Source organism: Lipotes vexillifer, unplaced genomic scaffold, assembly GCF_000442215.2.
Source record: "Lipotes vexillifer unplaced genomic scaffold, Lipotes_vexillifer_v1.1 scaffold289, whole genome shotgun sequence".
Classification (NCBI taxonomy): domain Eukaryota; kingdom Metazoa; phylum Chordata; class Mammalia; order Artiodactyla; family Lipotidae; genus Lipotes; species Lipotes vexillifer.
This window is the reverse complement of record NW_006797350.1, coordinates 234,798-248,737: the sequence shown is the minus strand read 5'-3', so window position 1 is coordinate 248,737 and position 13,940 is coordinate 234,798. Positions and strand designations below refer to the sequence as shown.

Here is a 13,940-nt window from a genome sequence, read left to right as displayed (position 1 = left end):
TTTAGCTGTATGTAGGCCTCTCACTGTTGTGGCCTCTCCCGTTGCGGAGCACAGGCTCCGGATGTGCAGGCCCAGCGGCCATGGCTCACGGGCCCAGCCGCTCCACGGCACGTGGGATCCTCCCAGACCGGGGCACGAACCCGCGTTCCCTGCATCGGCAGGCGGACTCTCAACCACTGCACCACCAGGGAAGCCCTGTTCTGTCCGTTTCTGCTTCTATTTACTTTGAAGCTCTGTTACTGGGTGTGTAAAATATTATGATATTTATGTCTTCTTGATGAGTTGATCTTTTCGTCATCATAAAGAATACCTCTTTATCTCTTGTAATACTCCATGTGTTCATGCTTATTTTCTACCACCATTTTGCTATTCGCATTCGGCTTGTCCCATTATTTTTCCTTCTGGTACTTTCTGCCTTCTTTTGCATTTACAAAATAATTTTTGGTATCTTATTTTAAATTTTCTAATGATTTTTAGGTACAACTTTTTATTTTACCTTTAGTGGTGCTTTAAATATTATCATATTCACCTTTAACTTACCAAACTCTGTGTACAGTTGCTATATCATTTCATGAAATAGACAAGAAATTTAAAAAGTATAATTTTATTTGACCCCAACTCTAGGATACTTTGTGCAGTTGTTGACATGTATTTTATAAATATATGTGTTATAAACTCCAAAATGCAGTGTTATAAGTTTTGCATTACAAAGTCAGGTGTCGCCTAAAAGAAATATATATATAACTATATAGTTTCCTCACATGTTACCCATTTTCAGGGCTCTTGCCATTGATCTGGGTTCCCATCTGCCATCACTTTCCTCAGCCTGAAGAATTTACCTTAGCATTATTTTCATCTCATCTCTGCTGGTGACAAATTCTCTCAGCCTTCCTTTATTTGAAAATGTCTTTTTTTTTCCTTTCACGTCTGATGGACCTATTTACTGGATATACAATTCTATGTATAATTTATTTTCAGAACTTTAAATATATCATCCACTGTTTCCTGACCTGTTGTTTTTAATCAGTCAGCCATCATTGTAATATTAACCTCTAGCAATTGTAATGTTTCATTTTTCTCTTGCTACTTTCAAATTTTTCATTTCATCTTTAGATTTTAGGTGTGTGACTATGAAGTTCCCAGGTATAGTTTTCATTGTGTTTACCCTGCTTGGGGTCTACTAAGCTTCTTGGATCTATATGGAATATTTTCACAAACTTTGGGAAAGTTTTTGGTCAATATTACTTTAAATATGTTTATGTTTATTCTCTCTTTCTTCTCCTTCTACACTACTTTATCAGGAGACTTGATATTGTCTCACAGTTTCCAGTAGTTCAATTTTTTTCAATATTTTTCTCTTTGGTTTTCATATTGGATAATTTTTGTTGGTGTGTTTTCAAGTTTACCAATCATTTCTTCTACTGTTACTCTTCAGTTGCCAATCTGATATTAAAACATGCATGATTTTTTTTCTTTTAGGCATTATAAATTTCAGTTCTAGAATTTTCTATTTTGCTTTATTTCAAAAGATAGTTTCCATTTCTCTTCTGAGAGTCCCTACTGAACACTCATTGATCATATAAGCATCATGGCCATGTTTTGTTTTAAGTCCTTGAACTATTTAAAATAGTTGATTGAATGTCCTTATTTGCTCATTGCATCTCAGGTTTGGTTGGTTTGTACTAAATGCAATTTTTAAAAAAATATGTCTTATTGTTTTGTACTTTGTATGTCTCATGACTTTTTTTTTTTACCATGTTATCAGGTGTTTTATATATTACCAACATTCTGATTATCATACTACTCTGAAGAATATTGATTTTTGTTCTATTAGGAGTTAAAATTTTTTTTAATTAATTTATTTTTATTTTTCGCTGCATTGGGTCTTCATTGTGGTGCATGGGCTTCTCATTGTAGTGGCTTCTCTTGTTTCGGAGCATGGGGTCTAGGTGCCCAGGCTTCAGTAGTTGTGGCACACAGGTTCAGTAGTTGTGGCTTGTGGGCTCTAGAGTGCAGGCTCAGTAGTTGTGGCGCATGGGCTTAGTTGCTCCGTGGCATGTGGGATCTTCCCGGACCAGGGCTCGAACCTGTGTCCCCTGCATTGGGAGGCAGATTCTTAAGCATGCTCCACCAGGGAATTCCCGGAGTTAAATTATTGACAAATCACTTTAATGTTGTGTAAGATTAGTTTTTTACTGTTTTCAGGTTAGTTTCAGTTTTGTCCTTAGGCTTAGAGCAAATCCTTCAAGCTCCAAACTCAATATCTTGTACAGGGAATGGCAGCCGAAATACTGGCTCAACTTTTTCAGTCTTTCAGTTTTTGCTTTCTTGCAGTCTTCTTGGTGCCTTTCTGCTCTTGCCATTCAAAAACAAATATCTAAACAAAGTTTGCATGTAGATCTGGAGTCTTACCTTTCTGTTGTTACTTTGTTCCTATGATTCCCCCCACCATGGACCCCAGCCCTTAATTTGAGCTGCTCTGGCAGCTCCAACTCTCCTCTGAAACCTCAAATCAGTAAGATTGTTGCCTTCTGATAATTTTAACCATCTGTACCTCTGCAATTCAGGGTTTTCCAGGGATAGGGGACTTTCCAAGCTAAAACCAGGGAAGTTCCAGGCAAATAGGGAGAACTTGATCATTTTTTAAGTGTCCTCAGAGAAAATCCTCATAATCCTAGATCTCATCCAATTCAGTTTCCTCTTTTTATGGTCAAACCTTCACCACTTTCAGCCTGCTTTTGGTAACTTTCTAGTACTTTACATAGTTGTTTATTTAATGTTTTATCCACCAGTTATAAATGTTATCTGCAGGATGGTTAGCCTACTTCATCATTAACCTAAGTACTTTAATTCTGCAAGTGATAAGAGATTTGGTGTCAACAACCAAATTGATCCAAATTTTGACCTTATAATTCACTTCTGTGTGTAGTAATTATAATAATAGTAATAGTAATAATAATAATATAATATCAAAGTAAAAATAAACTTCATTCAGAGAAAATTAACCTGCCAAACAATTCTCCAATATATTGACAATGGCTTGTTTGAATAAGAGGTTGCAGGTGGTAGTTTTTATCTTTCTACGTTTTAATAATGTAAAAATATTAGTATAAAATGTAGGCATATATACACATATATTGTTTGCAATGAAAATATGAACATCACATTTATCAAATAATGGTAATTTAAATATGTATCACAACATATCTTCTTAAAAATGGCAAGATTAAATATAGCTAAAATGTGATTACAAAAGAAATTACTAGATGAAGTGTCTTATAAACACCAGTGAATATATGTGTGGCAAAATCTTAGAAAATTTATTAAAATACTTTTTTTTCAGAGAGCAGCCGCCAGATAGGAAAGCTCCACAGAGGAAAACTGAAGCTTACTAGCCAGGAATAGCACAGTTAAAATTGTACCCAGATACTATAAACAGTAAAATTTCCTCTATGAATTCTCTTAATATGCTGAGAGGTATTCCATTATTGAAATAGATTATAACTTACAGGGATCATTATGATACCAATAAGGAATCAGAATTTGAATTACTACTTTGTGAACGTGATAGCATTCATTCTCACAGCTTCAGTATGCTTATCACTAAACTCAAGGGGGGAAAAATCTTACATTGGAAAATTGGAAATGTTGTATTTGGTAGAAGGCAGAATTGTCACATCAGTTTTTATTTACAACCTAGTGGCCTTGCATATATGTTGGGTTTGGCCTCCTTTGTATTTTAAAAATCAGGACGTTTCTCACAGTTATATTCCCATTTCCTCTGGCAACTGCCTGGAACAGAGCAGTGGCAACTCCATTCAGATGGGGTATGGCCACCCCGGTGTGCATGGTTTCCACCACTTTACTGTTTCACAACTAGCCCTTTTCTTTTACTTATCTCACTTGCTTGGTTTTTGTAGGCATAGGAACATGTAAGCGTTGGCCTACAAAAATATGAGAGAATGTCTTTACTGAAAACACAACAGTATACACCTATTAACAACCTAGGCTCTTTCTGTAAAAAAAAAAAAAAAAAAGAAAATTATAAATATAAGGAAGGCCAGAATTCCTCACAGTGCAGTAAGGAATAAGAAAATTGCAAAACAACAGATTTGCATTTGTTCTGCCTCTAATTTAATCACCAAAAAAGAAGTCAGTTGGCTACTGCACGTGAATGCTGTTGTTGTTTGAACTGGATTTTGTTCAAACGCCATAAAATAACTGCCTAAGTTCTAAAGGCATGCAGGTTTCCAGGTGTGTCTGTTAGGGCTTTTTTGCTTCAGAATGTGTTTCCTCAGCCTCAAGGAAGCCACCAGTACTTCTCTCTGCTTTCCTTAAGTATATTTTAGGATTGTAGGTGAAGTGTGCACCTACTCATCCCGTGTTCTATTTCTATGCCTCCTGGACTCCTTACTCAAGTTCCCTACCTGGAAGACTTTCTTGTAGAAAAGGCACTGGTTTTGAAATGACTCCCTGGTATGTTCCAGGAAGGGGTCTGATCAGTCCTCTTCCCTTGTACTTCTACATGAACATCTTTGCTGTGGTCTCAATTTTGCAGGAACCTTGAAACACTCCTCCACTTTCTTCTCCATGATGAGTGAATGGGATTTCCTCTGTGATGGATGAGCTAGGTTAGCATAAAGGGATATCTCCCATGTATCAGTATCCATGGTAACATTCTAGGCAAGAAGGCAGCATGCTAACACCACTCATCCACCCCAGAAATTTTCAGAATTGTCACCAAGCGGAGCAACAGTAACAAAAGTCAAATCCCATAGTGCAAACAGAAATCCCTTTACATTGTTAATGTCCTCTTGACCTTCCCCTTTGTCCAACCTCCTTTCAAAGAGCAGCCGCCTATTTTGTGGTCTGTAGACTTTACTCAGGCAGCTATTTTCATGCATTTATTTTCTTCAACCTTCAAGAAGTTTGTATTTGTACATTTTCACTAAAGATGGAGAGCAGAAAAAGGAGTGAATACTGGGGATCATAGATTCTTCTTGTTTTGTAATTCTATCAATGTTTTCTCCCTTCATTAAAATTGAAAATTCACCAAATCTGTTTTCTTACGGGATGGTTTACAGAGAAACAGCCAATCCTCCCCCACCGTCTGCTCCCCCTCCCTCTACAATATAACCATGATTTCTAATATTGCATGATTTTAAATAAGGATTCTTGGCAGATCTGAAGAGAGAAACCTGCTGTCGTTGGTGATATAGTATATGGTCCTCCTAATGCACCTCTTGTCCCCGTGAAAGCCCGTCCTTGCATACTTTTGTGTGCAGTAAAGGGTTAAAAGGCGCTGGAAAGACACCACGCATGTGTTAATTCCTTCTGCAGCAGCGCGCATTGCTTCCACTTTGACCTCATAGTTAATCTGCGTGATAGTTAAATCACGCAGAGACTCGTGTATTTCTTTTAAACACACACACACACACACACACACACACACGCACACACCTGCTGCCCTCTAAAAGAAAAATCAAAACAAATCAAACAAATAAACAAACCTCAATTGATGGACCTGGAGGAGTATGTGTGAGCGTGGGGGGCATGAGTATGTGTACGAGTGTGCATGCGTTTCCCTTTCCCTTATTTGTCTCCTGTGCGTTTCTCCCTGTACCCTCCCCCTGCCTCAATTATATTATTCCCCGGGACTTGGAAGCTGCTCCCTGAGCTGACGCTTTGACGGTATCTGCAAGCGTTTGTGCTGATCTTATTTCTGCCCCCTGAATATTAATTCCCGAAGCTGCTAGCAATACAGCTCCCCAGTGACTGGACCTACTAGAGGCAGGTGGGGGAAGCCACCATCAGTTCATAAGCATAATAATAATACAAAGGGGAGGGATTCTTCTGCAACCTAGAGGCTAGAGGCAAGGGAGAAAAAAAAAAAGCGATGAGTTCGACAAATACATGGAGCACAGGAAGCTCAGTCTACTCGACTCCTGTATTTTCACAGAAAATGACGGTGTGGATTCTGCTCCTGCTATCGCTCTACCCGGGGTAAGATATGCCCTTTCCGGCGTCGTTTTGTTTCAGAGAGGTTGGGGGAAGGGGTGGGGACAGAGGAACTCGGGAGACCACCCAGATTTAAAAGACTCTTATAGGATTTGGGGCTTTGTAATTTAGGGGAATGTGAATATTTGGGGCGGGAAAAAGGAGGGAGGAAAGAGAAAGGTCACTTTCATTTATTTATTAATTTATTGGATTTTCTTTATTTGTTTTAGAATGGAAAAGCTAACGTCATAAAGACTTTGCGTTTGGGAGTAGCATTTTGATAGTACTGCAGTCTGATGTCTAGGTGGGCTGTGCTTATACATGCCGGCATTTGAGGCCATGTTGGAGGCGTTTGGGTGCGGGTCTGGAGGAGAAAACTGCAAATGGGGTCCTGGCGCACACCCGGGAGACGTGTGTGTTTGTTTGTGTATGTGTGTGTGTGTGGGGGGGGGATGGGTTCTGTTCCTGTATCCAAAGTATTGCTTGCTCCTGCACCTGGGCATTCTTAAGATCAGCCAGCCAGGTTTTCTATCCAGCCCCATTGACTTGGCAGCAGACTCCCTGGTGGGCTCACAGGGTTCAGCACCAGGGACAGCAGTCCTGTCAGGGCCAAATGGAACGAGGCTTGTCTAACCCCACGGGACAACTTTACATCTACACAGGACATCGTTATAGTATAGACAGAAGGCCGATGGAGCCGAAGAGCACTAGTGACGTCTGGGGACCCTGCTCTGATTATCCCTAACCCCTCCTTGAGATAGGAGGGGCATTGCTGGGCATGGGGTAGAGAATGTAGTTAATCAGTGCATGGAGGGATATATGTCTGGAAAAGAGTTGGCTTTGCTGCAGTGTTGAAAAATATGCTGAGCCAGGTGAATGTGATGCCAAAATTGTGAAGTTATGTATTAATGTCTTAGAGTCTTGTTGCACTGAATAGGAAAGATGGGAAAAGGGGGTGGTGAATTTCCCAAAATCCTGAGCAGGTGTGTATTGGGAAGTGTTTTGCACCTAAATTTTTTTGAACTTCCATGCACCAAAGGTATCAAAGAACTGTCCCTTCACATATAGTTCATCATTTATCCACCCACCAAAACAACCCCCCTGCCCAACACGTACCATCAGGATTTCCAGAGGTCCATTGTACTTATATTATTTGCAATCTTCTATACTGTCACTTTGAAATAAAGCTGTAAAAATATTACCCCAAATCTGCTCAAAAAGAAAGAAAGAAAAACTAGTTATAGAAGAAATCAAGCCATTGCCCTAAGGTTTTCCTGGGAGTTGACACTCTTATGTAGTAGTTGTAACAAAGGGAGATAAAAGGGATGGGCGTTAAAAGATTATTTTATTTTATTGAAAATTTCTAGTTAACTTCACTGGTCCTCCATTCTCTAGGGTAGGTAATGAGGAGGTACAGATTTCAGTAAAAAAGAGACCCAAGCAAAAAAGGAGTGAAAGTCTCTCTTTGGAGTCTTTGGAGTTTCCAAGCAGAGAGAGGGGCCTGCTTAATTCTACCAGCACTTTTCATACCTTCCTCCTTTACTATAAAAATAGAATATATTTTCTTTAAGAGTGTAAGATTAAGTAGTTTTCTCAGAAGAAGGCTTTTTACTGGAAATGGTTTATGTGTAGTACATTTTAGTGGAATACTGGAAAAACAGTGCTTTTAATTAAAATTTGCACACATATTTTACTATTTAATGTTGTATGTAACTCTTAATTTGTTTCAGACATTAGAGAATTCATAGTTACTTGTTGATAGGAAATATCATTCTCATGTTCTTACCATTTATGAAACCTGTGGATTAAAATCTAGTCAAGACATAGGGAAATATGTCTTTCCTTCTTACACACTTACATCCATCTTAGTAAACAACTTTATAACTGAATAGATGAGAATATTTTTATATATTTTACTTCAGTGGTCTTATTTTAACCTAAAATGTACAATTTTATTATTTTTCCTAATACTATCATATTTAAGATGTCTTCTTATTGCAACAGTCCCACCTTTTCTTTTCCAATTATCATATAAAAAGTAATAGTGATACATTTTAATTTTCAATTCTTATCGTAGTAGCTTAGATGAACTTTTTAAACATCTCTAAATAATGGGAGTTATGTGTCATATAAACTCTCCAATAGGAGGATATTCACATTTTCTCAGTAATAACAGAATGGAGTCATTGCAGTTTGGTGCAGGGAATGTGATCAGAGTTTCAGTTTGCTGCAATCCCATTTTTAAAAAAAAGCCATTTGAATGGCTGAATAGAGCTGGATGAAAATAGGAGCTTTGATCTCTGAAGCTCATCTTGAAGAAAGACAAGTGACTAGAAAAATGTGGGATTCTGGGAGCAGTTTGAAAAAGGCTTTTGGGGTAAACAGTGGTAGTAGAACTACCTAGAAACTTGAAGGGAAATTTAAAAAAAAAAACCATTTAAATGACTTTTCATTTACATAACTCCAAAGAATATTTTTCACTCTCATTAAAATGACTAAATTCATTAGATTGTATCTCTACAAAAGTAAAACAAAGAGGAATATGAAACATTGAAGTGAGGATGTTAATAGCTAATATCTCTTCTTATATGTGGGATAGTTAATTTCTGAAACTCAAAACTATCTACACTGCCACATACCTTATATACAATGCTATCATAGAAATGGTCTGGGAAACTTGTTAAACTTGTATGATTCTTGAACCATACAAGCTTGTTATTTACTATCCTTCCAAATTCTCCACTTGGTTTTATTAGAAAAAGAAAAATGAAATCACTTCCTCAGCATATTTAATTGCTTATAGACATAACATTTCAAATAGTCTACCCTGAGGCAAACATCTATCTGGGAAAAAAAAAGAAAAATATTTATCACCCAGTATTTCCCAGGATCCAGCTGCCCACTACCCTCTAGACAAAATATCTGGATTGTAGGCAGGAATTTAAAAATTAGCTTTTAATTTAAATTCGTTACATAAGTGTCTCTGATATCCTAGACTCAGTTTAGAATACCTAATCTCAAAATAATTGAATTACAGAATATTTAGTGATAGAGGTCTCTGTTCTCCATATTTTAAAATTTGCTTCATATCAAGGATTTCTGCTCAAATTGGAAGAATGTTAAGACTGACTTTAGAGACTTTATCTTTGTTGTAAATATTATTTTACTAGGGCTGTGTCTGCTTCTCACCATCATAACTTCGTAGTCATTCCAAGACAGACTTTCCACAGCTTAAGTACAAGAAGGCTTTATTGGAATGACATATACTTGTTGAAGGGGAGCAGAATTTGCCAACCCAAAATATGCCTCTTTGGCATAAGGATTATTTAAGACTGAATATTTTTAAGAAACAGCAGATACAGGTGAAGCTTAAAACTGAGTGGAAGTTACCCTTTTGTAAGAGGCATTCACATTTATACTGGAAATCTCCATTTTTAAGGGTGTCTCCCTCCCTGTACCAGAAAGAAGAGTTTGGCTAAATACCTAGAAACTTACAAATGGTGAAGGCAGGGACTTAAATCTGCCTAACAACCATCCCCTTGCTGACTGTGCTTTACTTAATAACCTCCCATAACTGGCTTCCCCTCCTTCCAACATCTTTTGTCTTTAGCTGGAGACGGTATTTAAGATGATGGCTTGGGACATTTGAAGGACTTACTCAGCTTTCTGGGTATCTCCCATGTATACAGGAAATATGCATGTTATTACTTTTCTGTTTTTTTTTTTTTTCCTCTTGTGAATCTTTTTATTACAAGGATGTCTCAACCAAGAACCTAGAAGAGTAGAAGGAAAATTATTTTTCCTCCCCTACATGGTCATCCAAAGTCCTTCTGCTGAATTCAGTGATCACAGAAGATTGGTAAAAAGTTATAATTAGTGCAGTTCAGGATTTGTTTGACCACCCAGGTATCAGAACAATTTAAAAATTCAGGATTTCATTTGGGATGGGCACATTACCTATTCAGGTAAATGTGAAGGAAAGAATTCATCCTCTGCTCCATGTGACATCTTCAAAGTCAGAAACCAGATAGTCACAATACAATAATTTCAGATTTTCCAATCTGTTTGTGTCATGTATATACATACACTGAATCAAATTTTTTAAATATATAAATATTAACACATAATAGATTTTAATTAACATATACAAAAGTTATATTTTAAATGCATAAAATATAATTATATTATACATAACATATACACACACACACACACACACACACACACAATTTTTACTAAAATCTGCGACATAGTTGTTGTCAACAACATTCGACAGACTTAGAAACCAAGATTATAGAGAGATTAAATGACTTGTTTAAAGGCAACAGATAATTAGAAGTAACATCAAATAATGATAATTATGTATGTGGGTAGAAATAGAGTCCTATAATGATAGGTGCAGACATTTATATATACTTCCTACCATCCTGGGGTTCCTTCCTGGGTCCCTTGGTGGGTACTTTCCAGGAACCAGGACATGTTTCTCACTCCAGTCAGCAGCACTAATCGACCCGCCCCCCCTCCCGCCCCACCCATAGTTTGCAGCAAGTCACTGCCAACAGTGTTGATGCAGCTGGAGCTTTCTCCCTTCTGTAGCGCCCCTCACCCCCCCAACTCAGCACTTACCCAGTACTGTTCACCACTTTGCCCCAGACCCCTTCTCCCATAGCAGGATCTCAGAAGGCCTTTCACCTCCCTCCCTTGTCTCTTGGGCCATAGCCACTCTGATCTCAGTGTATCTTTTGCTAAATACACTTTTTCTGTATAAATAAAAAATGATTTGGAGTTGTTCTCTGAAAAAATATTGTAAAATGTATACATACAAGATAATGATAACTGATTATATTTTAGATCTGTCACTAATGACTTCGGAATTTTATTTTGTGTTTTCTGTTTTGTTTTATTCCTTCTGAATTTTTTGATCAGTTTCATTTCATCAGTACTGTTTGCTCATAAGTGTAGTAACTAGACTAGATTATTAAGATACCAATCAATTTTAGTTTTTATAATTATCTGATTTCACCTTCATATAACAGAAGTTAGAATAGATACCTTGCATCCAATCAGCCCACTGGATAAATTAAAATGTTGAATCTATATAGTAGTGTGGTTTGAGGTCCTCAGTCCCATCAGTCACTCCATTTTTAAATTTACCTCACAATTTTGATTGAAAGCTCTAAACAGATATGCTTAGAAATAATCCACTCTTCAGTTGTTTCATGAGTTTAATAACATGTTAAATGATATTATTTAGTCCCTGGGGAAAAATACATTAAGAAAGTATATTTTCTTAATGGTTATGTGTAAATAAAGCATAGTTTAATCTGCAATTCAGTCATGACCCAGAAATTTAACTACTGCTTGTCATCCCATTTTCAAAGAAGAGACTTTGTCCTCCACTGAGAAAATTTATGGGATAATTTGCTCAATGTTGTCCCATAGTTTTCCTACAGAAATTCTATATTGAGGCAACCATTCTGAATATTAAAGTAGAAATAATGTTACTGTTTCAATATCTGGATATCTCTATCTTCAATATATAGATATTTGAAGTTGACCTTTTTAATCACCTCAAACGAGCAACAGCTCTATTAACTGTGGCATGTGGAAACTTAATATCAAAGTGCTTAAGTTTTAATTTCTAGAGGAATAAAAAGTTACACTTTCTACAAATTAAGGCTTTATTTTTTTTTTTCTGAGAATGTTTTCGTGCACACTTTCATTCTCTCTATAGCTTTGTAAGTTAGATAAGGAAGATAACATTTTAGATTGTCCAAGTATTCTTTTTTTTTTTTTTTGCGGTACGCCGGCCTCTCACTGTTGTGGCCTCTCCCGTTGCGGAGCACAGGCTCCGGACGCGCAGGCTCAGCGGCCATGGCTCACGGGCCCAGCCGCTCCGCGGCATGTGGGATCTTCCCGGACTGGGGCATGAACCCGTGTCCCCTGCATCGGCAGGCGGACTCCCAACCACTGCACCATCAGGGAAGCCCCTTGTCCAAGTCTTCTTGAATGTTGGCTGTAGAGCAAGGGTTGAGACTTCCCCAGCCATATTCCTAGTGCAATACACCACACCACTCAACAATAGTCACCCTTTTTCTTCATAAAAGTAAGAAAATACTTGGGTTGTTTTGAGGTGTAAAAGGCTTCTCCAGTTTGCTTTACTGGGAAAGTTATTTGCTATTCATTTCTTCCATATTCTAGAGAATACACATCTTTTAAAAGGAAATAAAAACCTTTTAAGTTATACATTCGTGGCTTAGATAAAATTTAACTCAAAATCATATTAATCCCCACTGTATTATGAAATAAGAGGGCAAAATATGGTAATAATTCTATATTATTATAAAAATCATTATGGAACTCTATAGATAAAGTACCATGTAAATGCTAAGTAAATAGTGCTGATATTACATTCTCCACCAATTCATAAAGAAAACCATCTGAATACCAAATAACATAGTGAGGAAAATAAAGAATGCTTTTTAAGCAAAGGTCCTTTGTAATAATTGAAACCCTGCCATTAACTCAAGTATAGTAGTAGAACCAAAGTCTATGTGGTGAGACAGATAAATATCAAGTTCTGTAATTTATTTAGGCATATTTAAATAAAATGGCCAAAACAAACTGAATATAACTTTTCAGTGTTATTGTGGTAGGAAGAAATAAATGACTTACTCTTATTTATGATCTTTTGTGCAGGTTAACAGTCCCTTTATATAAACTGCTTTTGAAAACACATTTGAAATACCATAAGTGAGGGAAAAAACTCTAGATATAAACTGTAGAAATGAATTAATTCTTAATTCATGAAAGGAATAGTATTGCAGCCAGGTCTGTTCTAGGAACTGGGTATATAATTATGGGGCAAAAGTCTTGATGTCCGCCATCATGGAGTTTGCAATCTCATGGGGTGGCAGACAACGATCAAACCGATATACAAATAATTATTAAGTTTTAACTCAGGTAAATGCTACACAGGAAAGTCATACGGTGCTATGAGAGAATATATCAGCTTTCTAACTTGATAAAGGCATAGGCTAGAGAAACTGAGTGAGATCCACAAACTAACTGAAACTGATCTACAATCATCTAATTGGTCAGTTTTAATATTTCAACATTCTTTTCTTGGTTATAATAGTCTTTGCTGGATTTTTTGCCCTCAGTTGAAGAGGTTGTCACTTGAAAAGTAAATGGTATTTTCGGGGAAGAAAAGTGGTGAAAATTTTTTTAATGTTCTGAAAACTATTTCTCTTTACTATTTAAAAAATTATGTAATAGACAAGAACTATATTAAGGATAATTAAATAAAGTAACACGTCATTTGTGACCTTATTTTAACACAAATTAAATTTACTAACCAATGGCCAGTTGGTGGGCTTTTGCTCCGCTCACCCCCATCCAGTAGGTCTTCAAGTTATACGTGCATAAAAGTAGATCTGTTTTCCTACCACCACCTCCAACTGAGACATCTTCTCTGATTCTTTGTCAATCCAATATAAATAGTCAACTACAATCAAACAGGGGAAAAAAACACATGACTATCTTAAATATAAATACCAGTTGTGAATGTCAATTAATTTCAGACTTGGAAATAATATGATAAGGAAAATACAGTGAATATTTTGGGGATTTTAGAATTACATGCAAAATGCACTGTGTATGACATATAAAAATGTGTACAGAAGGAGACCCGACACCTTGTGGGATCTCAGTTCCCCGACCAGGGATTGAACCCGGGCCACTTCAGTGAAAGCTTGGAATCCTAACTGTTAGGCTACCAGGGAACTCCCGCAGTGACTTTTCAATATTGGTAAATTATAATCTTTCAGCAAGAGAATAGATGCTAGTAATTATATGCTAATAAATTATCAACTGGTTTTTTAAAAAATTTATTTTACCTATTTTCTTCCAGTATCCCCTTTCATCTTATTCTTAGAATTAGC

The 13,940-nt window shown here is 36.9% G+C and overlaps 1 protein-coding gene across 2 annotated transcripts in view; it reads left to right on the top strand.

Annotated features, from left to right (window-relative positions):
* Positions 1-5,538: 5,538 nt before the first annotated feature.
* Positions 5,539-13,940, top strand: part of GABRG2 (gamma-aminobutyric acid type A receptor subunit gamma2) — a 129,154-nt gene continuing 120,752 nt past the window's right edge. For both annotated transcript variants that reach the window (XM_007469263.1, XM_007469262.1), the window contains exon 1: positions 5,539-6,003. In XM_007469263.1, coding sequence (XP_007469325.1) covers positions 5,897-6,003 — 107 coding nt within the window. In that variant the 5' untranslated portion in view covers positions 5,539-5,896. The remainder of the gene's footprint in view (positions 6,004-13,940) is intronic.